General features: G+C 59.0%; 3 protein-coding genes across 10 annotated transcripts; 2 read left to right on the top strand and 1 right to left on the bottom strand.

Moving 5' to 3' along the window:
- Window positions 1-242: 242 nt before the first annotated feature.
- On the bottom strand, window positions 243-753 carry HSPB9 (heat shock protein family B (small) member 9). Its single transcript, XM_025861896.2, has one exon. It carries the CDS (start codon window positions 751-753, stop codon window positions 268-270), a length of 486 nt encoding a protein of 161 aa, XP_025717681.2. The 3' UTR covers window positions 243-267.
- Window positions 754-1,999: 1,246 nt separating this feature from the next.
- Window positions 2,000-9,939, top strand: KAT2A (lysine acetyltransferase 2A). Of its 2 annotated transcripts, none has more exons than XM_025861921.2 (18): window positions 2,000-2,408; window positions 2,549-2,672; window positions 3,014-3,159; window positions 3,272-3,361; window positions 3,652-3,833; window positions 3,930-4,121; window positions 4,970-5,076; window positions 5,212-5,322; window positions 5,415-5,551; window positions 5,639-5,847; window positions 6,035-6,161; window positions 7,529-7,639; window positions 8,099-8,242; window positions 8,481-8,595; window positions 8,685-8,721; window positions 8,801-8,864; window positions 8,994-9,078; window positions 9,226-9,939. In XM_025861921.2, the coding sequence occupies exons 1-18, from the start codon at window positions 2,070-2,072 to the stop codon at window positions 9,417-9,419; spliced, it is 2,514 nt and encodes an 837-aa protein (XP_025717706.1). In that variant the 5' UTR covers window positions 2,000-2,069; the 3' UTR covers window positions 9,420-9,939. The 2 variants fall into 2 exon arrangements, with proteins under 2 accessions (XP_025717706.1, XP_025717703.1); XM_025861918.2 differs by having other exon boundaries at window positions 5,412-5,551.
- A 531-nt stretch (window positions 9,940-10,470) lies between these two features.
- DHX58 (DExH-box helicase 58) lies at window positions 10,471-19,067 on the top strand. 7 transcript variants are annotated; one of them, XM_025861814.2, is made up of 13 exons: window positions 10,471-10,541; window positions 10,896-11,064; window positions 11,280-11,481; window positions 11,844-12,034; window positions 12,750-12,866; window positions 13,458-13,584; window positions 13,765-13,956; window positions 14,753-15,006; window positions 15,521-15,670; window positions 15,758-15,919; window positions 16,593-16,783; window positions 17,843-17,939; window positions 18,241-19,067. In XM_025861814.2, the coding sequence occupies exons 2-13, from the start codon at window positions 10,897-10,899 to the stop codon at window positions 18,424-18,426; spliced, it is 2,037 nt and encodes a 678-aa protein (XP_025717599.1). In that variant the 5' UTR covers window positions 10,471-10,541; window position 10,896; the 3' UTR covers window positions 18,427-19,067. The 7 variants fall into 7 exon arrangements, 4 of the variants coding, with proteins under 4 accessions (XP_025717599.1, XP_073745580.1, XP_073745579.1 ...); XM_073889480.1 differs by lacking the exon at window positions 10,471-10,541 and adding an exon at window positions 10,578-10,704; XR_012377100.1 differs by lacking the exon at window positions 10,471-10,541 and having other exon boundaries at window positions 10,577-11,064; window positions 16,593-16,742; window positions 18,241-18,380.
- The last annotated feature ends 1,347 nt before the right edge of the window (window positions 19,068-20,414 follow it).

Genomic DNA, 20,414 nt, shown 5'->3' with positions numbered 1-20,414 from the left:
TGGCCCTCTGCTGCTCCCTGCTGGAGCTCTTGCTGTCAGTTGCCAGGGGCTGGGCTGTTGGTCCACTGAGGGCGCCCCCCCCCCCCCCCCCCCCCGCCCAGGGCTGCAGAGGCCTGATTCTTGGTGGACCACCACCTTAAAGTGCCTTTCCTGCCTCCCAGGGCCCCCCACTGGCCCTCTCTGTATCTCGTTATGCCTCAACCTCTGACCCCAGCCCCAAGAAAAGACCACAACACCAAGGCTGCTGCTGCACACTACAGTGGTTGTTTACTGGGTCAGGCTAGGTTGGCACTTAGAGCCACGGCCCCGGACTCTCGGGGATGGAACTTTTTGGCCTTCAGGGGAAGGCAGCGCCCGGCACGGGCCTCGGACACACAGCTGGCCCGAGGGGGTCATACTGCAGGTCATGGAGGCGGGATCCAGGTCCGGCGGTAGTTGCATCTGCCGGTGCACCCTTTGCGCCACGCGGTAGCCGGCCCCATCCGGGCTGCAGCCCTCCAGTTGCCGCTGGCCGGTCACCATCAGACATTGGCCGTCCACTTGCACCACCAGCTCCTCGGGGGTAAAGCCGTAGGCATCCACCTTCATCTGGAAGCCATCCTCTGCGTGGACGTTGTTCCGCACAGCCGCCGCATCATCCCTGAGCAGCCGTACCGGCAGCGTGGCCACCTGGTTCTGTTCGGCGAGGGCGACGCTGGGACTGCGGGACGCCACCCGGCTCCCACTGGGGAGACCGCTACCGACCCGCTGCATCCGAAGGAGCAACTGCCGTCCAAGGGCGCGTGGCGCTGGGCGTGGCACTGCGGCGCGCACACCCCGAGAGGCCCTCGCGCGGCCCCGCTCCGAGCAGCCCGGCTCGGCTCCCCTGGGGCCGGCCCGGGCGGCCCGCCACGCGAGTCCTGCCTCCACAGGTCAGGTCGTCAGCCGCCCTGGCACGCCGCTGCTGCTCTTGTCCTGGCGCCTGCCCCTTTCTCAGGCCCTTCCCCAGCTGCGGGCTGTGAGGCACCTGCGTAGGCTGAGGCTGGACGTGGGAGCCAGACCCTGGAGCGCTCACCAGCACAGGGCAGGGACGAGATTGAGCCGCTAGGCTCTTGCCCTTCCAAGAATCGGGCCTGAGGACAAGAAGGATTGTCCCCTGAACAGAGCCAAGCGGTTGTGGCCGTGGGGTTTTCCATTCTCCGAACGCCCTTTCTCTGACCCCGCACACGGGGCTTGGGAGGTGAAGGCGGCTTCCTGGTTTCCTTCGTGCATCAGACCCTGGATCTACTGTGGCAGGCTCAGGTCTGGGTTCTGGGGCAAAATGAAGACGTGGGCCCTGCCCTCAAGGTGCCCACGGTGTTGTGGGGCGGGGGAGCCGCTCACATACACTGGGATGTGCCCTCCTTTACTTCTACCTCATCCTCATCTCGGTATCCTGCTTCGTGACCATGGCCATCCTCTGGCGCTCAGTGCTTTTGTAACAATCCTTTACTGCTGAAGTATAACGTTATACAAAAAAGTGCACCATAGAGTACAACTGAATTATCCCACAGAGAGCACACCCGTGTAACCCCTTCACGGGTCAGGAAATGGAAGTGTTGCTTCTTAAATCTCTGCTGTAGCTGCAATTCTATGTCTGCAGACGTGTGGGACAGGGCCGGGGTGGGCGTGGGAGGGGAATGTGCCAGGCAGCCCACACAACTCCAGACCCCAGGGCGGCACTTCTAAACCCAGGCTTGGGAGGTGCGCAGATTCCACGATTCCCCTCAACAGAAGCCTGTTTTCTCAGATGCTTCTCCAAGTCCCCAAGAAAACAGCAATCTTCACTATCCCGGAGGCCTTCAAAGAGAGATTAGAAGTCAGAAGGAGCCAATCTAGGGTAATGGCTCAGGCTTCACTTGCTTGTCTGGGACCCAAAAACAAGACAGAAAAGTCTGGAAGCTGGAGCCTAAGGGAGCGGCAGTGGAAGACTACAACTCCCATCATGCTCCGGTGCAGCGACGCCTGCGCACTGAGCGCCGGTTGCCCATGCGGCCCTAGGGCTGGGAGCGCCGCGCCGCGCCGCGCCGCGCTCCGCTGCGGGGGAGGCCATGGCGGAACCTTCCCAGGCCTCAACCCCAGCCCCGGCCACGCAGCCCCGTCCCCTTCAGTCTCCAGCCCCTGCCCCAACTCCGACTCCTGCCCCCAGCCCGGCTTCAGCCCCGACTCCGGCTCCCACTCCGGCACCAGCCCCCGCCCCAGCAGCAGCGCCAGCCGGCAGCACAGGGACTGGGGGTCCCGGGGTAGGAAGTGGGGGGACCGGGAGCGGAGGGGATCCGGCTCGACCTGGTCTGAGCCAGCAGCAGCGCGCCAGCCAGAGGAAGGCGCAAGTCCGGGGGCTGCCGCGCGCCAAGAAGCTTGAGAAGCTAGGGGTCTTCTCGGCTTGCAAGGTGGGGGCGGGGCCTGGGGTGAGAAGGGGGCGGGGCTTGGGGCATTCCGGGGCTCGGGTGGGAATGGGGGCAAATCTGTGGCTGGGGATCGGCTCCCCGTCCCCAGTTACAGGACTATTGACTGAGTCTTCTGCCGCCAGGCCAATGAAACCTGCAAGTGTAATGGCTGGAAAAACCCCAAGCCCCCCACTGCACCCCGCATGGACCTGCAGCAGCCAGCTGCCAACCTGAGCGAGCTGTGCCGCAGCTGTGAGCACCCCTTGGGTAAGGCAGGTAGTGCCCTTGGAGCTGGGGCGGGGGCAGGTGCTGGATCCTGCTTGGACAGGATGATTTAGGTGCCACAGAGCTTTATCTGTGGAGCCAAAAATGTCTTCTTAAGGAGGGATTGGGTTGGGAGCATGTATTCTCCCAAGGGAAGAAATAGGAAATTTGCCAGCCCAGAAGAGACAGGGTCCACCCAAGGGCTCACGTAGGAGCAGCCAGTCTCATTGCTGGTCACACTGGTTGGAGGGACTGAGGCTGTAAATTGGCTGGTGATGAAGAGAGGCAGGGAGCTCTGGTGATGTTTCCATTCTTTCCAACCCTACCACCTATCCTTCTTACAGCTGACCACGTGTCCCACCTGGAGAATGTGTCAGAGGATGAGATTAACAGGCTGCTGGGTATGGTGGTGGACGTGGAGAATCTGTTTATGTCTGTTCACAAAGAGGAGGATACAGACACTAAGCAGGTCTATTTCTACCTCTTCAAGGTGAGTTTCTTCCAAGTGAGTGTGAGTGAGCAAAGGAGGTGCGGCTGGGGAGTCTGCAGCTCCAGGCTCCACTGACCTCTACTCCTCCCCCTTCTTCTTCCTCTTCCTCCAGCTCCTGCGGAAATGCATCCTGCAGATGACCCGGCCGGTGGTGGAGGGCTCCCTGGGCAGTCCCCCATTTGAGAAGCCTAATATTGAGCAGGTGGGATGAGGAAGGTGGTAAGAGAATTGGGGGCATGTTGGAGGAGTGAGGAGCCTGTGTTCCCCCATCTTCCTCAAGCTGAGAACAGGGGACAGGGTCAGAGAAGGGAGGATGTTTTGGGCTCAAGATGGGCGTGGGGGTGGGAAGGGGGCAGGGTTTTTCTTCACAGAGAGCCACAGAGTGAGAAGAGAGCTTTAGCCTGCCCTCAGGAAGCACCAGATTTTGGATTAAGAAACCCCTGCTGGCTGCTCACATCTCCTTCCTGGTCTTGTTCCCTGCCCACTTCTCAGGGTGTGCTGAACTTTGTGCAGTACAAGTTTAGTCACCTGGCTCCTCGGGAGCGGCAGACGATGTTTGAGCTCTCCAAGATGTTCCTGCTCTGCCTTAACTACTGGAAGCTTGAGACGCCTGCCCAATTTCGGCAGCGGTCTCAGGCCGAAGATGTGGCTACCTATAAGGTCAATTATACCAGGTAGGCCTAGCCAGGGCCAGCAGAGGGGGGAGGCTTGGAGGCCCACCCTGGGTCCAGCGTGTCCGTTCTCACCTCCCACCTCCCCACTGCCCGCAGATGGCTTTGCTACTGCCATGTGCCCCAGAGCTGTGACAGCCTCCCCCGCTATGAGACCACTCACATCTTTGGGCGAAGCCTCCTCCGCTCCATCTTCACAGTGACCCGGCGGCAGTTGCTGGAGAAATTCCGGGTGGAGAAGGACAAGCTGGTGCCTGAGAAGAGGACCCTGATCCTCACCCACTTCCCAAAGTAAGGCTCGTTCTGGCCGATCAGGATTTTCCCCCAAGTTCATATCCTCCCTGTTGTCCCCTTTTTTCCAGAAAGGCTTCCTGGAATGGTCCCTCCTTCCCCTCCATGAGCCTTCTGGGATCTGGGTGTCTACCTGGCAGACTTGTCTGGGGCCCAGATGCAACTTGCTGGCATTTGCCTTTGCGTGTACTAGTCTGGGGATGGCAGGTACATGGCCCAAGTGCTAACATTACCCCTGCCCGTGCCCCTGGTAGATGTGACTAACTGTTTCCCACGGGGCCTGGACACGGCCTCAGAATCCTTCCCAGCACAGCGTGCCAAGAAACCAGAGCTCACGCTTGAGGTGAAACCCATTTCCAGTCCTACTATAGTCCTTTCTGTAAGATTTCCCTGCCTTCTGCTACACCTTTCTCTCGTTTTAAACCTGGCTCATAGCTTCCCAGTTTAACAAGCCTCCACTGACTAATGCAGGCCTTTCAGGGCCCCTTCTGCCACCAGCTGGGAATATGAGGTGGCAGGAGGGGATACTGAGGCCCAGGGTGAATTGTGCCCTTGGCCCCATCGTTCAGGATGGCACCAGCTCAGACCCTGTCCCCATGTGCTGCACACCATGGCAGACTGGGCCTCTGATCTCTGTCCTGGACTGCCCTGTTCTGCCTTTGACTAGGGGCTCCCAAGAGGCCGGGGACTGCGTCTCCCCCTAGTCTGAAGCCTGCCTCTGTTCTTTGGCTCCCAGTTCCCTGACAGCAGGGTCTCTTTGACCTGCCTCCAGTTCTTCTAGTGTCTGGCCCAGGCTGCTGCCTTGGTTGGAGGACAGAGTTGCAAGACAGCCTGTACCCTCCCCACAGATTCCTGTCCATGCTGGAGGAGGAGATCTATGGGGCAAACTCTCCAATCTGGGAGTCCAGCTTCACCATGCCGCCCTCAGAGGGGACCCAGCTGGTGCCCAGGCCGGGTATGTGCCCCAGCAGGCTCTTCAGGCTCTCAGCTTGGCCTCCGTGGGGACATGCAGGAGGGTGTGTCTGGGGGTTTCCTTTTTGGGACCACCACCACCTGTGACCCCCCCCATCCCCTGATTTCGCTCCCTCAGCTACGGTCAGTGCGGCAGTCGTTCCCAACGCCCCCATCTTCAGCCCCACCATGGGTGGGGGTAGCAACAGCTCCTTGAGCCTGGATTCTGGAGGGGCCGAGCCCATGCCAGGTGGGTACTTGACCCCTTACCTCTGACTCTCATTCAGCCCTCCCCTAACCTCTCTTGCTGTCCACCGGAGAGCCTGCCAACCTTCTCAGCAGGTGAGAAGAGGAAGCTCCCAGAGAACCTGACCCTGGAGGATGCCAAGCGGCTCCGCGTAATGGGCGACATCCCTATGGAGCTGGTCAACGAGGTTATGCTCACCATCACTGACCCTGCCGCCATGCTGGGGCCTGAGGTGGGGCAGCCCGGCTTGCGGAACCGTGTGGGGAGGGGGCCTCGCCAGCCTGAGGCCCCAGCTCACCACCTCTCCTCTGGTGCCCAGACGAGCCTGCTGTCGGCCAACGCAGCCCGGGACGAGACTGCCCGCCTGGAGGAACGCCGCGGCATCATCGAGTTCCACGTCATCGGCAACTCGCTGACACCCAAGGCCAACCGGCGCGTGTTGCTCTGGCTTGTGGGGCTGCAGAACGTGTTCTCCCACCAGCTGCCGCGCATGCCCAAGGAGTACATCGCCCGCCTCGTCTTTGACCCGTGCGTCCCCAGAAGAGCCCCAACCCCGGGGCGCCACACCTGTCCTCTGCCCCCACCCCCGCAATCTGTGGGAATCCTTGCTCCTCCGCTCCCAGCACTAAATACAGCCCGGGCCTCCAAGACTGTAGGGCCCTGGGCAGCATCTGGGGAACAGGTAGGGGCAGTGACCTGTTCCCTCTCCCCTTAGGAAGCACAAGACTCTGGCCTTGATCAAGGATGGGCGGGTCATCGGTGGGATCTGCTTCCGCATGTTTCCCACTCAGGGCTTCACGGAGATTGTCTTCTGCGCCGTCACCTCAAACGAGCAGGTCAAGGTGAGTGCATGTTCCTGACCCCAGTCCCATCCCACCACCTGCTCCGGAGTCCCAGCCGCTGTCTCCAGCTCTTCTTTCAGTGGCCAGGCAGTTCCTCGCAGCCCCACAAGGTGGCAGTCGTCCTTAGGTAACTGCATTAAGGAAACACTTGTTGACAAATAGAGTTCCAAAATCAGTACCACCCTTATTTTATTTTTTAAGATTCGTTTATTTATTTTAGAGAGAGAGCGAGAGAGAGCGCGCAGGCACACAAGCAGGGGGAGGGGCAGAGGGAGAGGGAGAGAATCTCAAGCAGACTCCCTGCTGAGCATAGAGCCCGATGCAGGGCTTGATCTCACAACCCTGAGATCATGACCTGAGCCGAGATCAAGCGTTGGCCACTTAACCGACTGAGCCACCCAGGCGCCCCAGCTTTTTATTTTTTTAAAAAAGATTTTATTGATTTATTTTAGAGAGAGCATGCGAGCCTGAGCAGGGGTTGGCGGGGAAGGAAGGAGCAGAGGGAGAGTGACGGGCAGACTCCCAGCTGAGCACAGAGCCCGACTTGGGGCTCGATCTCACGACCTGAGCCAAAATCAAGCGTTGGCCACTTAACCGACTGAGCCACCCAGGCACCGCTACCGATAACGCTTTTGCTTAATTTACTATTTTTTTCAATAACGCTTTTAAATGGACCTGAATTTCCTTCATCACAAGAACATTCACATACACTGGGGAGTTAATGATCTTGACGCCAGCCTTGTGCTGGGTGATAGTCCTGGGTTCCGTCCTTGAATGGGCACAACAGACAATGACCCACAGCTGGTAGGGCCCCTGGTTCTCCTGGTTTATGTAAGCCAGATTTGCATGGTGCCCCTAGGTCTTGACGTGTGTGGGAGATGCTTGCTCTTCAGGGTTCAGATTTGAAATGAGTAGGGCCCTTGTGATTCTTCTTTCCTTTTCCCCCTAACTCTGAGGCCCAGGAACTGGGAACCAAGTGACATGTGGATGGCAACTTCCTGGTTGGGATTTCAGTCCTGGCCTTACCGTGGCTGGCTGGCTGACCTTGGACACATTTCCTAACATAGTTGAGTTTCAGATTTTGTTTTTTGGGTTTTTTTTTTTTTTTTCGTAAAATGGTGATAAAAATACTTTATCTCGTGGATTAATTTGAGAGGTGGTCTGTAAAGTACCAGGCACCACACCTGGTCGAGAGTAAGCGCTTAGAAACCCAGTGTCCTTCACTTTCTTCCTACAGACGCCCCTTCCTCTGCCAGTTGCCTTTCGTTCTCCCTGTCCTGGGTCCCTGGGCTGTCCCGTTCTCCTATCCAGTCTGCTCTCTCCGCTCCCCGGGCCCCCCTGCTAAGCCCTGCTCCCCTCCCCCGCAGGGCTATGGGACTCACCTGATGAACCACCTGAAGGAGTATCACATCAAACACAACATTCTTTACTTCCTCACCTACGCCGACGAGTATGCCATTGGCTACTTCAAAAAGCAGGTGACCCTCGCCTCCGCCCACACTTGCCTGCTGCCTGGGGTTAGGGATCATTCTAGCCCGCTGGTGTGGATGGGATAGGGTGGGATGCTCCCTGCTCCATCCGGCACCTGCAGCTAAGGCACCTATGGGGAAGTCTTCCAAGTCTTCCGCGCCCATCTGCCTGCCTCCTGCTGCCGCCCCAGTGAGGAGGAGGGGCCTGCAGGGCAGCAGCTCAGGCTGGAAGAACTGGGAGGCTCCGGATGGGGGAGGGGGTGGGCGCGGCTGACCTGGAACCTTTCTGGGGACAGATTAATTGAGCCCACACAACACAGCATTGTACCAGCTACCGCAGAAGGTGATCCAGGAACAAGGGAGAAGGGGACATGGCCTGCACAGCCCCTCAGGGGGCTTCTGGGCGAGGGGTCATTCAAGTTGGGCGGGCCTTGCTGATGGATCGGGTCATAACTGTCCACTCCCTAGGGCTTCTCCAAGGACATCAAAGTGCCCAAGAGCCGCTACCTGGGCTACATTAAGGACTATGAGGGTGCAACGTTGATGGAGTGTGAGCTGAATCCCCGGATCCCCTACACGGAGCTGTCCCACATCATCAAAAAGCAGAAGGAGGTGTGTGTGTGTGCACGCACTCAATCCTGGGGCTTTTCATATGCATGTGGGGGTGAGCACACGTGTGTGGATGTGTACCACACGTATGTGCACGTGTGAGATGGGCGTGGGCCGGGATCTTGGTTCTTGCTTTGCCTCTCAGGAACGTTAGGAGGTCAGGGACAGGGCCTCTGACTGTGGCCCTGGGAGGGTTGCTACTGGGGCTGGAATTGGCCCCTCAGACCCTGCCTTCCCTCAGATCATCAAGAAGCTGATTGAGCGCAAGCAGGCCCAGATCCGAAAGGTCTACCCTGGGCTCAGCTGCTTCAAGGAGGGTGTGAGGCAGATCCCCGTGGAGAGTGTCCCCGGCATTCGTGAGCAGGGGTCTTGGTGGGGGGGGGTACCCTGTTTGGGGTGTGTTCTCAAATTCTTAGGGATACTCTCCCCACTCCCCACTTTGCAGGAGAGACGGGCTGGAAGCCACTGGGGAAGGAGAAGGGGTGAGTGTTGTGTGGAGGGGGAGGGTTTTGGGGGAGGCAGAAGGACCAAGGGCCTCAGGCGTGGCGTCTCTCGCCCCAGGAAGGAGCTGAAGGATCCGGACCAGCTCTACACAACCCTCAAAAACTTGCTGGCCCAGATCAAGGTGGGGAGACGAGGTTCCCTCCTGGGGGTACCTGCACCAGTGGCTATGACCCCTTCTGGGGTGGGTCGTGCTCACAGGCTGGGCTGGGGGCACAGTGGGCCCGGCTCCAGCTCGGCTTTTCCTCTGCAGTCACACCCCAGTGCCTGGCCCTTCATGGAGCCTGTGAAGAAGTCCGAGGCCCCTGACTACTACGAGGTCATCCGCTTCCCTATTGGTGAGGACGCTCCATTCTGACCTCTTCCTTCCACTTCTGCCCCCAAATCTACTCCTGCCTTCCCTGGGTCCCACGGCCCGCTGTCCGGCAGACAGCCCTGCTCTCCTCAGCCTCCTGAAAGCGTGTCCTTACTTCCTGCTGCCCCAGACCTGAAGACCATGACAGAGCGACTGCGTAGCCGCTACTACGTCACCCGCAAGCTCTTCGTGGCCGACCTGCAGCGGGTCATCGCCAACTGCCGCGAGTACAACCCGCCGGACAGCGAGTACTGCCGCTGCGCCAGTGCCCTGGAGAAGTTCTTCTACTTCAAGCTCAAGGAGGGGGGGCTCATCGACAAGTAGTGTCTGGCTTTGGACCGCAGCCCCGACCTGGAATGTCTCCACTTCGGGTTTTGATCCGATTGCGAGGGGGGGCCCTGGCGCCCAGGTGCCTCTCAGCTTGAGACACTCCAGCCCCTGGGCCCTGCAGCCCTTTCTGGATCCGCGGGCGCCCCCACACCTGCAGACAGAGCTTTCGTTGTATCTGACCTTGGGGAGGGGTCTCCTGGATCTGGGGTTCAGCCCCTCTAAAGTGGCTGGTGGCTAGAGGATAAGCCCTGCCCAGCCCCGATGGCCCCCAGCCCTGTCCCCACAGAGCCGTGGAGTCCAGCCCACTGTTTCCTCAAGGGTCGGGACTGCCCATTTTAGCTTGAGGGAGGGGGCTTCAGTGTTTGGAAGTTCAACTGGGACTGGAGGGGCCATGCCTCACCCCTCACCCTGCACTCTTCTGTCTGTCCCCCAGGGGTGGGGGGGCCTGGGGACCATTTCCTGGCATTAATCCCTCAGAGGGAACAATAAAGCTCTTTTTTTCTCTGTGTGATTGTTTCTTTAGTAGGGTCCTCAACTTTAGCAGGTTGACCCCGTTCCTGCCTGGACCTCCTGCAGAACTGGAGTCTATTAAAACCCAGATGGATGGGGCACCTGGCTGGCTCATGATCCCGGGGTCCTGGGATCAAGCCCCACATCGGGCTCCCTGCTCAGCGGAGAGCCTGCTTCTCCTCCTCCCACTCCCCCTGCTTGTGCTCTCTCGCTCTCTCTCAAATAAAATCTTTGGAAAAAAAAAAAAAACTCAGATGGTGCCGGGGCCACCCTCCCCAGCCAGCTTCCTGCCTAGTCCCGTGCTCCTGGGGTGATGGCACATGCACTGCTGCAGCCCCCATCTCTCCCCACTCCTGGCTGCTCCTGGTCCAGGTGTGGGGGCTGCAGGGGTCCCAGTCTCCACCTGGCCGCTTTGCCCTGCATGGACGTGGTTACAGCTGGTTCAAAGGGAGTGGAGGCGGGGCGGGGTGGTGGAGACTCGGCTCTTGGGGGAGGGGCCGGGGAGGGGCCGGCAGGACCCAGGAGGAGTGAAAGGGTGCTTTCCAGCAGCTTTTCTGGGGGAGGACAGAGCTGAGAAGGGGAAGAAGGGGAAAGGAGATTGCTAAGGTTGAGCTCTGCCCAAGTTGACTCCTCCCTCAGTTTCAGTTTCTGTTTTCAATTTCTGCACAGCCCAGTGGCACCCGGCTCAGAGCTAAGCTAAGCGGGCCCCCCTCGGCACCTCAGCACCTTGGCAGGTGTTGCAGATAAGAACCAACGGCAAAAGTCAGGTGTAGTTTGTATTACTCCCGCCTGTCTTGGCCAGATCAGGTTCCTGGTAGATCCTTTCTGTGCCCTGCCCCACCTCCCTCAAGCCGGATGAGGAGATCTCTGCACAAGACTGGGCTTGCCAGGAATGGGGAGGGGGCCGGGCTTGGGAGAGGGCCAGGTGGGCCAGGGGTCTGACTCTCCTTCCATTCGCAGAATGGCGTTGCGACCCTACCAGTGGGAGGTGATCATGCCTGCCCTGGAGGGCAAGAATATCATCATGTGGCTGCCCACGGGGGCTGGGAAGACCCGGGCGGCTGCTTATGTGGCCAAGAGGCATCTAGAGACTGTGGACGGAGCCAAGGTGGTTGTACTGGTCAACCGGGTGAGTAGCCCGCACTCCGCTCGCTGGGGTCTCAGCTCCTCAGGTGTCTCCCAAGACCCTCCGGAACTTGGGGGCTGCTGCGGTCATCTCTAAGCTCACCTGCCTTTCCTCCCATTCCTGCCCCCAGCCAAGTCCTGGGGGGGTCAGCTTGCCTCCTCCCCATCCCCCTTGCCCCCAGCCCAGCTTCGTCTCCCCACCTCGTTCTCCATCCGCAGGTGCACCTGGTGAGCCAGCATTGTGAGGAGTTCAGCCGCATGCTGGACAAACGCTGGGCCATTATAACCCTGAGTGGGGACATGGGGCCACGAGCTGGCTTTGGCCACCTGGCCCGGAGCCATGACCTGATCATCTGCACAGCGGAGCTGCTACAGATGGCGCTGACCAGCCCCGAGGAGGAGGAGCACGTGGAGCTCAATGGTGAGGGCAGAGAGTGTGCACCTGAGCACCCTACCTGCCACCCCCGGGGCACCTCTTCTGGTAAAGCTGGTGGGACATTTTGTGGCAGTGAAGGGTTCCCCATTCACCAAACCCTGGCATACGGCCTCACAGAAGGTGCGGGATCTTGGGCAAGTCCCCCCAGCCACCACCGCTGAGCCTCAGTTGACTAATCTGTAAAATGGAGGTAGGTCACCCCTGCCTAGGCTGCTCTCAGGAGCCTGGCTGCAAGTTTTAAAAGGAGGAAGGAGTGAGACAACCTGTGGGGGCTACATGCATAAAAGCTCATGGGGGAGGAAGGGCTTTGCAGATGTCAGTCACAGCCTTGCCCCATGTGTCCCCAGCCTTCTCCCTGCTTGTGGTGGATGAGTGTCACCACACGCACAAAGACACTGTCTACAACATCATCCTGAGCCGGTACCTAGAGCATAAACTCCAGAGGACACAGCCCCTGCCCCAGGTGCTGGGTCTCACAGCCTCCCCAGGCACTGGTGGGGCCTCCACGCTTAATGGGGCCATCGACCACGTCCTGCAGGTCAGCTGGGCCCCTGTGACCCCCCCGCTGCCCCCACCCGCGCCCCCCCCCCCCGGCCTGCCCCTGGCCCAGCAGCCCTCCCCAGGCTCTCCCAGGCTCTTAACTCCAGCCTCCAGTGGCTTCTCACTGAACTTAGGTTAGACCCCACCCTCTATAGGGTGGCTTAACAAAGTTCCAGGGGACCCAGCCCTGCCTACCTCTCCAACCTCATTTCCCCCACACCTCACTCCTACTCTGCCAGCCTTCTCTCTGGATCTTGAGCATATAGGATCCTTCTCAGGACCTTTGTGCTCCCCGTTCCTTTTGCCCTGAATGCCCTTCCCCCTGCACCTGACCTGTCTGGCTCCTTCCTGTCATTCAGGGAACAGCTTGAATGTCACCTCCTCAGTCTTCCCTGGTCACCCCCACAGCATGTCATGTCATCCAATTTTATTGTCTTCAGAGCTCATTAATACTGCCTGAAACCCTCCCATTCTGTTATTCTTTACTGGTTCATCATCTCTCTCCCCAACTCCAAAATAAGACTCTGGATCCCTGCTACCTACCACAGCACTGGGCACAGAGAGGGCGAGCAATAAATATTTGTTGAGTAAATGAATCCCCACTTCCAGTGGCCCCGCTCAGTGGCAGCTGGGATCTATCCTGTCTCAGAGCTCTGCCCATTGTCCTCAGAGGACTCTCCCCCATTCGAGTGAACCCTTTTCTCTTGCCACAGCTCTGTGCCAACCTGGACACGTGGCGCATCATGTCACCACAGACCTACCGCGCCAAGCTGCAGGAGCACAGCCCTCAGCCCTGCAAACAATACAACCTCTGCGGCAGGCGCAGCCAGGTGAGTGGAAGGCGGGATGGTGGGGTGGTGGAGGTGGGGTCTGATGTGAAGTTGGGGCACCTAGCGTTGAGCCCTGACTCCACCCCCACGAGCTCTGTGACTTCCGGTTACTTATTTCTTTGAGTCTCGATTTCTCCGTTCTGTGAAATGGGGAAGATGCAGTCCGTGCCCACAGCCAGCTGTTTGGTTCGGACTCCGAGGCCTCCGTGGGCATCTGTAGAAACCCCGTGGAGTGCTTTGCAAACCACACACCTCGGGCCCTTTGTGCTGAGGTTCTCCTGCGGCGCAGATTCTGTCTGGCGTCTGCTATGGCAGGGCTGCACAGGACTTAGACATCGCTGTGCTCAGGCCAAAGTCAAGGGCGCGGAGGAGGTGGAGGCAGAGCGGGAGCCGGGGGCAGGCACCTGACCCAGCCTCCAGCGGGGACTCCTTCACATCCCAGCGGGCTTCTCTCTGGAGCTCCTCTTCTCAAACACCGACGTGGCAGCAGGAGCCCTGTGGCTTCAAGCAGAGATCAGCGTCCCCACTGGGTGCTCACTGGCCCCCACCCCCATGTGTATGGGAATCCCTTCGCGCCCTCTTCCCATCCAGGACCCGTTTGGGGACACACTGAAGAAGCTCATGCACCGAATCCACAACCGCCTGGAGATGCCCGAGTTGAGCCAGGACTATGGGACGCAGAATTACGAGCAGCAGGTGGTGGAGCTGAGCCAGGCTGGTGAGAGGGGCCGTCCGCGCGGGGCGGGGAAAGGCGAGGAGGCCGGGACCTGCCAGGGTGAAGCCTTTTGGGGCGGAGCTCGGCCTCTCGGGGGGGCGGAGTCTAGGCGAGAGAAGGCCTGGAGGGGCGTGGCCGCTCAGACCCTGCGTGCCTCCCTCCCTCCCTCCCGCGCGTCCGCAGCGGCCGAGGCCGGCCTCCAGCAGCGCCGGGTGTACGCTCTTCACCTGCGGCGCTACAACGATGCGCTGCTCATCCACGACACGGTCCGTCCTGTGGACGCCCTGGACTCGCTGAGGGATTTCTACGACAGGGAGCGCGCCACGAAGACCCAGGTCCTGCAGGCCGAGCGCTGGCTGCTGGCGCTGTTCGATGGTGAGGCTCGCGGGAACTGGACTAGACCAGGGCACCGGCGCCAACGCAAGGGGCCACCGAGGGTACTGGGACCCTGTATTTCCAACCGAGGGTTAAGACCGTGGATACGGGCGCCTGGGTGGCTCAGTTGGTTAAGCGACTGCCTTCGGCTCAGGTCATGATCCTGGAGTCCCGGGATCGAGTCCCGGGATCGAGTCCTGCATCGGGCTCCCTGCTGAGCAGGGAGTCTGCTTCTCCCTCTGACCCTCCCCCCTCTCATGCTGTCTCTCTCTCATTCTCTCTCTTAAATAAATATTAAAAAAAAAAAAAAGACCGTGGCTAGGACAAAAGATGTATGCCCTCATTTGTGAAGGGTTGTATAGACATGAAAACTAATTCATTTAGTTGGGGGACTGTCCCTTGAAAGTCTGGGGTGTGAGGTACCTTTAAGCTGGGAAAGGGAGGTGGTCAGAGAGTGACTTTCAAGGCTAGAGGCCTCAGCAAGCCTGAGGGGGCGGGGCAAGGATCTTTCTGAAGGGACCTGAGGTCGAGTTAATCCTGGGTAGCAGAGGTTCGATGTATGTCTGCTAAGAAATCTATACTGCGGGCGCCTGGTGTCAGGCTGGCTGGGTGGGCAGAGCGTGTCCTTGAATATTGTCTTGGTGCCGTTCAGGGGGAATTGGGGCAGATCCCCTCATGCTCCCTCTACACCCCCGCCCCCCGCAATTCTGTCCTGGTGGACCATACCCTCTCCCATGCATGCCTTGCCCACATCCAGGCCTGAATCCCGTGCCTCCGTTTTGGGCTTTTCTGGCAGATTACAAGAATGAGCTGGCCCACCTGGCAACATGCAGCCTGGAGAACCCAAAACTGGAGATGCTAGAACAGATCCTGCGGGAGCAGTTTGGGAGCAGCGACAGCCCCCGGGGCATCATCTTCACCCAGACCCGCCAGAGCGCTCACTTTCTCCTGCTCTGGCTCCGGCAGCAGCCGGGCCTGCAGACCGTGGACATGAGGGCTGACCTGCTGATCGGTGCAGGGAACAGTAGCCAGAACACCCATATGACCCAGGTGTGGGCTTTGAGGAAAGGAGCTGGGACTGGGGGAGTTCCTGGGGGGGGAAGGGGTGAGGATAGAGTCTTCACAGAGCTAGGGGGGACTGATTCCCCCAGGCTGAGGGCAGAGAACTGGGGGAGAGAGGTGGACACCGAGATCCCCAGTACTGGAGGTTTTCCTAGTCTGGGGTCCCTGGGGACAGAGAGGCTGAAGCTTGGGGGATCTGCAGGGAAGGAGGTAAGTGATGGACAGAGGATCAGAGGCTTGGGGTCCCTTGCTGGAGAAGAATAGGTCCTGAGACCTCCTAGCGTAGACAGGTGGGGGCCCTAAAGAGTCTGTAGGGGAGACGGGGCTTAGGTGGTCGGTCCACTGGCAAGACGGGCAAGGTCCTGGGGGTAGCGGTGGAGACTCAGGCTCCCTAGGAAAAGGGGCCAAAGGGGCCAAACTCGTTGAACCAGGTGAGGCTGGTCTGGCAGGAGGGCAGGCAACCCACTTGGCGTACCATCCTCTTTCTCTCTTCCCACCCCAGAGAGACCAGCAAGAAGTGATCCGGAAGTTCCGGGTTGGCACCCTGAACCTCCTGGTGGCCACAAGTGTGGCAGAAGAGGGACTGGACATCCCCCAGTGCAACGTGGTGGTGCGCTATGGGCTCCTGACCAATGAGATCTCCATGGTCCAGGTGTGTGAACCCTGTGTTGCCAACAGCCCTCAAAGATCCTTGTGGGACCCTAGGCCCACTCAGGCCCCTCGCTATCTGCTTCCTCAGGCCAGGGGCCGCGCCCGGGCTGGTCAGAGTATGTACTCATTTGTGGCCACCCAAGGCAGCCGGGAGCTGCGGCGGGAGCTGACCAATGAGGTGCTGGAGACGCTGATGGAGCGGGCCGTGGCTGCCGTGCAGAAGATGGACCAGGCCGAGTACCAGGCCAAGGTCTGCGGGCAGCCTGCACGCCGTGGGGGCCGGGGGGGTGGGGGGGTGGGGGCACACACACACACACACACACACACACACACACACACACACACCCCTGCTTCCCCTTTCTCTGGGGACTAACGTGGCCCACCTGGGGAGGTGTGAATGGAGGGGAGGTTAGAGGCCAAGGGTGGGGCTGCCTGGGAAGGCAGTGGCTCCTCACCAAATACTTTGTGTATCTGTGAGAGCTGCCTTACAATCCCTCCAGCACTGGGCAAGGGGAAACAAAGTCACGTGCACAGAATAAGCCCAGAACCAGGACTTAAATCCGTTTCCCCTGAGGCAGGGTCATCATCGTCCAGCTTCACCCAGGACGGTCCCTGTGTACCCCTGTCATCCCAGCATAATTATTAGTGATGCCCCATGTGCGATTCAAAGAAGCAGCTTTGCACAAAATCCTCCAAAGAGGAGGCAGAGACTCGGCCACAAAGCTCGCCCTGCTCCCAACATTGCCCCTGCTCCGTATTCTTTTTCTCCACAGAGCTGCTTCTTGAAGCTCCAGGGAGGGTTGAGGGAAGTCCTTTCTGGGTACTAATGATCTGAGGTCTTTGCAAGCCCTTAGATGCTGAGAGCATTCCAGGGGTCAGGCCTGTGGGGCCCCAGCTCTGCCCGGTGTCCCCTCTGACTCCAGATCCGGGACTTGCAGCGGGCAGCCGTGGTCAAGCGGGTGGCTCGGGCAGCCCAGCGGGAGAATCAGCGGCAGCAGTTCCTGGCTGAACAGGTGCAGCTCCTCTGTGTCAACTGCATGGTGGCCGTGGGCCACGGGAGCGACCTGCGGAAGGTGGAGGATGCCCACCATGTCAATGTGAACCCCAGCTTCTCGTGAGACCAGGGGAAGGGGCTGGCAGGATGAGAGGGAGGGAGGGGTGTGATGGGGGACAGAGAACTCCTCCCATCCAGACCGTGCTCTGAGGGTTTGGGAGCCGAAATGGCATTTTGACAAGTACCGAGTCTGCATTTTCAAGAGGCTGGTGAGACAGGTTTTATCACCACCCCATTTTGCAGGTGAGCAAACAGAGGCTCAGAGAGGCAAAAGGACTTGTCCGGGCTCCCACAGCCACTGTGTGGTTGAGCAGGAGTTAGAGTTCAGGACACCAAATGCTGAGATGCCACGAACCGGGCTCTCCCCCTCCACCTGGTCCCACCTACTCTGAAGACAGAGGGGCTGCTTGTCCCTGAGCCATTCTCTCATCCTCTGTCCCCTAGAGGGTAACCTTCCCCCACCTCCCATCCATCCATCCACTCATTAAGTATTTATTCGGGAGCCACTCTATGCCAGGCCACGGGGCTAAGGATCTGCACACCAGGTTCTCTCATTTAAGGAGGCAGCATTTCAGCGGGGTCTTGCAGGACGGATCGGGCTGGAAGGTGGGATGAGTCCAGGCAGGGGTGATGTACCAGCGTGGCCTCTGGTTGGCTCGAGTGGGAAGGACTGTGAAGGAGGAGACTCTGAGGAAGACAGGCTGGCCTGGAAGTCCAGCCTCATCCCATAGGCAGTGAGGAGTCTTGGGTGGGTTTTGAGCAAGGGAACATCAAGGTCAGATTTACATTTTTAGAAGATCACCCTGGCAGTTGGCAGAAGGATGGTGTGGGTTGGGAGTGAGGATGGAATGGGATGGAAGGGTGGAGCTGGGAGATCCGCTGAGGGACTGTGGGAACCATCTGGATGGGTGGTGCAGAGGCCTGAACGTGAGCAGAGGGCATGCAATGAGGCCGCACGGGCAGAGCTTATTGGAGGGCGGATCTCCTGGCTCTGGGAGGTCTCTGTGCCTCTTGGGCAGGCAGAAGAGCCCGAGGCCCAGGTAGAGGCCCAGCAAGCAGGAGGGTGCGAGCTTGGGGGTGATGGGGGGATCATGAGGACCGACTCCCATTCCCCTCCAGGATCTACTACACTGTCTCCCGAGGGGCTGTAGTCATTGACAGAGTCTTCAAGGACTGGAGGCCTGGGGGTACCATTCACTGCAGGAACTGTGGGGAGGTAAGTGTTGGGGCCATGACCCTTAACAACAGTCTTCAGAAGTTCCCAGTCTGAGAGAGGAGGCCCTGCCTTCTGCCATCAGGACACCCTCCCTGCGATGGGGGAAGCAGCTTCCGTCCCAGGAGCCCCCCAGTCAGAGGACAGAGATCGAACCGCTATCTTTGGGAGCCCGTGGTGTGACTGGGGAGACAGCTCTGAGGTGGGAGACACAGGCCCTGCATTCACGGATCCCCCACCTTGAGGAGAGAAGCCCAGTCTGAGGACAGTGACCCCAACTCAGCCTTCTCTGTTCCATCCTCAGGCCTGGGGTCTGCAGATGATCTACAAGTCAGTGAAGCTGCCGGCGCTCAGAGTCCGCAGCATGCTTCTGGAGACACCCCGAGGGAGAGTCCAGGCCAAGAAGTGGTCCCGCGTGCCCTTCCCAGTGCCTGACTTCGACTATCTGCAGCACTGTGCCCAGAACCTGGCCGACCTCTCCCTTGACTGAGCACCTTGTCCCTGCAGTGCCCGCCTCAGGCTGCAGGGGGCAGGAGAATCCGCAGCCGCTGTCTTCCCCTGGGCAAAGCCTGCCTCCAAGCCCCTCCCTCCTGAGTCATCAGCTCGGGGGTGGGGGTGGGGGGGTGGCATGCTGACCAGCCACAGCGGAACCTGGGGCGCCCAGGCTGGCTCAGACTCCCACACTGGGGAAGCAGCTCGGGGGCCACAGCTCGGCCCCAGGTCCCCCCTCACACCCACAGACACTCAAATGCACTAGATGGAGGGAGGGGTTGGGGGGATTGGGAGGGAAACGGGCAGGAGGCTGGCCACACTCAACTAGCAATCAACACAGTCTCCCTTGACCCCTTAACGTTCCTTCCCTTCTATTTGTTGAGGTTCCTCATAAATTGAAAATCAAGTAGTAGAAAATTGCTATAGAAAAGATGTGGTGGGGTGCCCAGGTGGCTCAGCTGGTTAAGCATCTGCCTTCTGCTCAGGTCATGATCCCGATGTCCCGGGATTGAGTCCCACATCGGGCTCCCTGCACGGCGGGGAGCCTGCTTCTTCCTCTCTTCCCCGCTCATGCTCTCGCTATCTCTGTCTCTCTCTCTCAAATAAAATCTTAAAAAAAAATGGTATTTTAAAAATAGATTTGTTGAGGTATAATTGACATAAAATACACTGTACATATTTATAGTGTACAGTTTGATAAATTTTAACCTCCACAAAAAGATAATTAACATAGCCATCACCCTCAAAAGTTTCCTCGTTCCCAAGTTACCCCTCCCCTCCCCTGATCTGCTTCGTGGTATATTTTTAATGTTAAAGTTGTTTTGTTTTTTTAACCACCCCTCTTTGTGGCTCTCATGTAACCTTATTTAGAAAGAGCATCACAAGTCTAAATTTGAGAGCCATCCAGAATGTGAGGCCCCCCCTGCCCCCTCCACCTCATTAGAGACTCCAACCCCAGCAGTACCCCCTCCACCTTCCCCTAGCCCCTGGGTCACCTCCCTGGACCTCCTGAGGTCCAGGACTTGAGGGGTGGTGCTCAGGTAGGCATGGGAATGGGGGAAGTTGTAAAGGCCTAAATTTTCTGTTCTCATTTTAACGAGAAAGAGAGAGAAAGGCAAGATCTAGGTTGATTCTTCAGGGAAAGGGCTATTTCTGTAGTAAGAGGCCCAGCAGGCAGGAGTCACCTTCAAGAGGAAGGGATGGGGCTAGGGCAGAGATTTGAGAGCAGGATGGCTGTCCTTCCCGCCGCCTAACCGCCTTTCCTCCTGCTACATCCTTGGTCCTGCCTAAGGGGTAGACCAGGAAATGAAGCCCTCTCTTTTCCCCAGCACCTTCTTTCTCCAGTCTGTCTCTTGTCTGATGGAGGCTGAAATTCCAGTTCCAGTTTCTCTGGTCTCCGTCGCCCCAAAGGGTACCCCTCTCCCCCGGGCCTGTCTTCCTCCTAATCTCCGGTGTCCCTTGGCCTTGGTTCCAGAAGTCACCCTTCTCCCTGCTGTCACATCTCCGCCTCCTGGGGCCTGTCTTCTGCCCATCCATTCCCCACTTCGCCTTCAGTTATCTCCCCTGCCAGCAACGTGCCTTTTACAGGTCAATAAAATTAGCGACTGGGAGCAGAGGGAGGGGGGACAGGGGCCCAGGGGTGCTAAGCTCAATGGCCTTGAATGCGGCTGGGCGCACGGAGTCTGGACGCCTGTCATTCCAGGGCTAAACGGTGACAGCTGAGGGGCTCGAGCTGGCGTTCGGGGCAGGGGGTAGTGTTGCAGAGAGAGATGGGTGGAGGATAAAGACGACCTGGCACCTAGTGGTCCCTTCAGTGGCCTGGACCCCTACACAGCTGACCCCTGGATGGGGGACCCTGACTTACAGGGGGTGACCTATCTCGCACCCACCTTGCCAGGCGGTGAGAGCTTTCTTGAGCTAGGATGGCCACGAGAAGTTCCTAGGCTTTCTTTTTCTGGGGAAGGGTCTTCATGTGGGCTAGGCTGC

Source organism: Callorhinus ursinus, unplaced genomic scaffold (genome assembly GCF_003265705.2).
Source record: "Callorhinus ursinus isolate GAN/ISIS: 27379988/994484 unplaced genomic scaffold, GSC_fseal_2.0 scaffold108, whole genome shotgun sequence".
NCBI lineage: Eukaryota > Metazoa > Chordata > Mammalia > Carnivora > Otariidae > Callorhinus > Callorhinus ursinus.
Note: the sequence above shows the minus strand (reverse complement) of the source record. Positions and strands in the feature narration are given on the sequence as shown.

Coding starts and splice junctions, on each gene's coding strand:
- HSPB9 (XM_025861896.2), bottom strand. CDS start 753: ATGCAGCGGGTCGGTAGCGGTCTCCCCAGTGGGAGCCGGGTGGCGTCC.
- DHX58 (XM_073889478.1), top strand. CDS start 10,828: ATGGGGAGGGGGCCGGGCTTGGGAGAGGGCCAGGTGGGCCAGGGGTCT. Junction 13,585..13,764: donor GGTGGAGCTGAGCCAGGCTG/GTGAGAGGGGCC, acceptor GCGCGTCCGCAG/CGGCCGAGGCCGGCCTCCAG. Junction 17,940..18,240: donor ACTGCAGGAACTGTGGGGAG/GTAAGTGTTGGG, acceptor TTCCATCCTCAG/GCCTGGGGTCTGCAGATGAT.
- KAT2A (XM_025861918.2), top strand. CDS start 2,070: ATGGCGGAACCTTCCCAGGCCTCAACCCCAGCCCCGGCCACGCAGCCC. Junction 2,409..2,548: donor GGGTCTTCTCGGCTTGCAAG/GTGGGGGCGGGG, acceptor TTCTGCCGCCAG/GCCAATGAAACCTGCAAGTG. Junction 8,243..8,480: donor TCATCAAAAAGCAGAAGGAG/GTGTGTGTGTGT, acceptor GCCTTCCCTCAG/ATCATCAAGAAGCTGATTGA.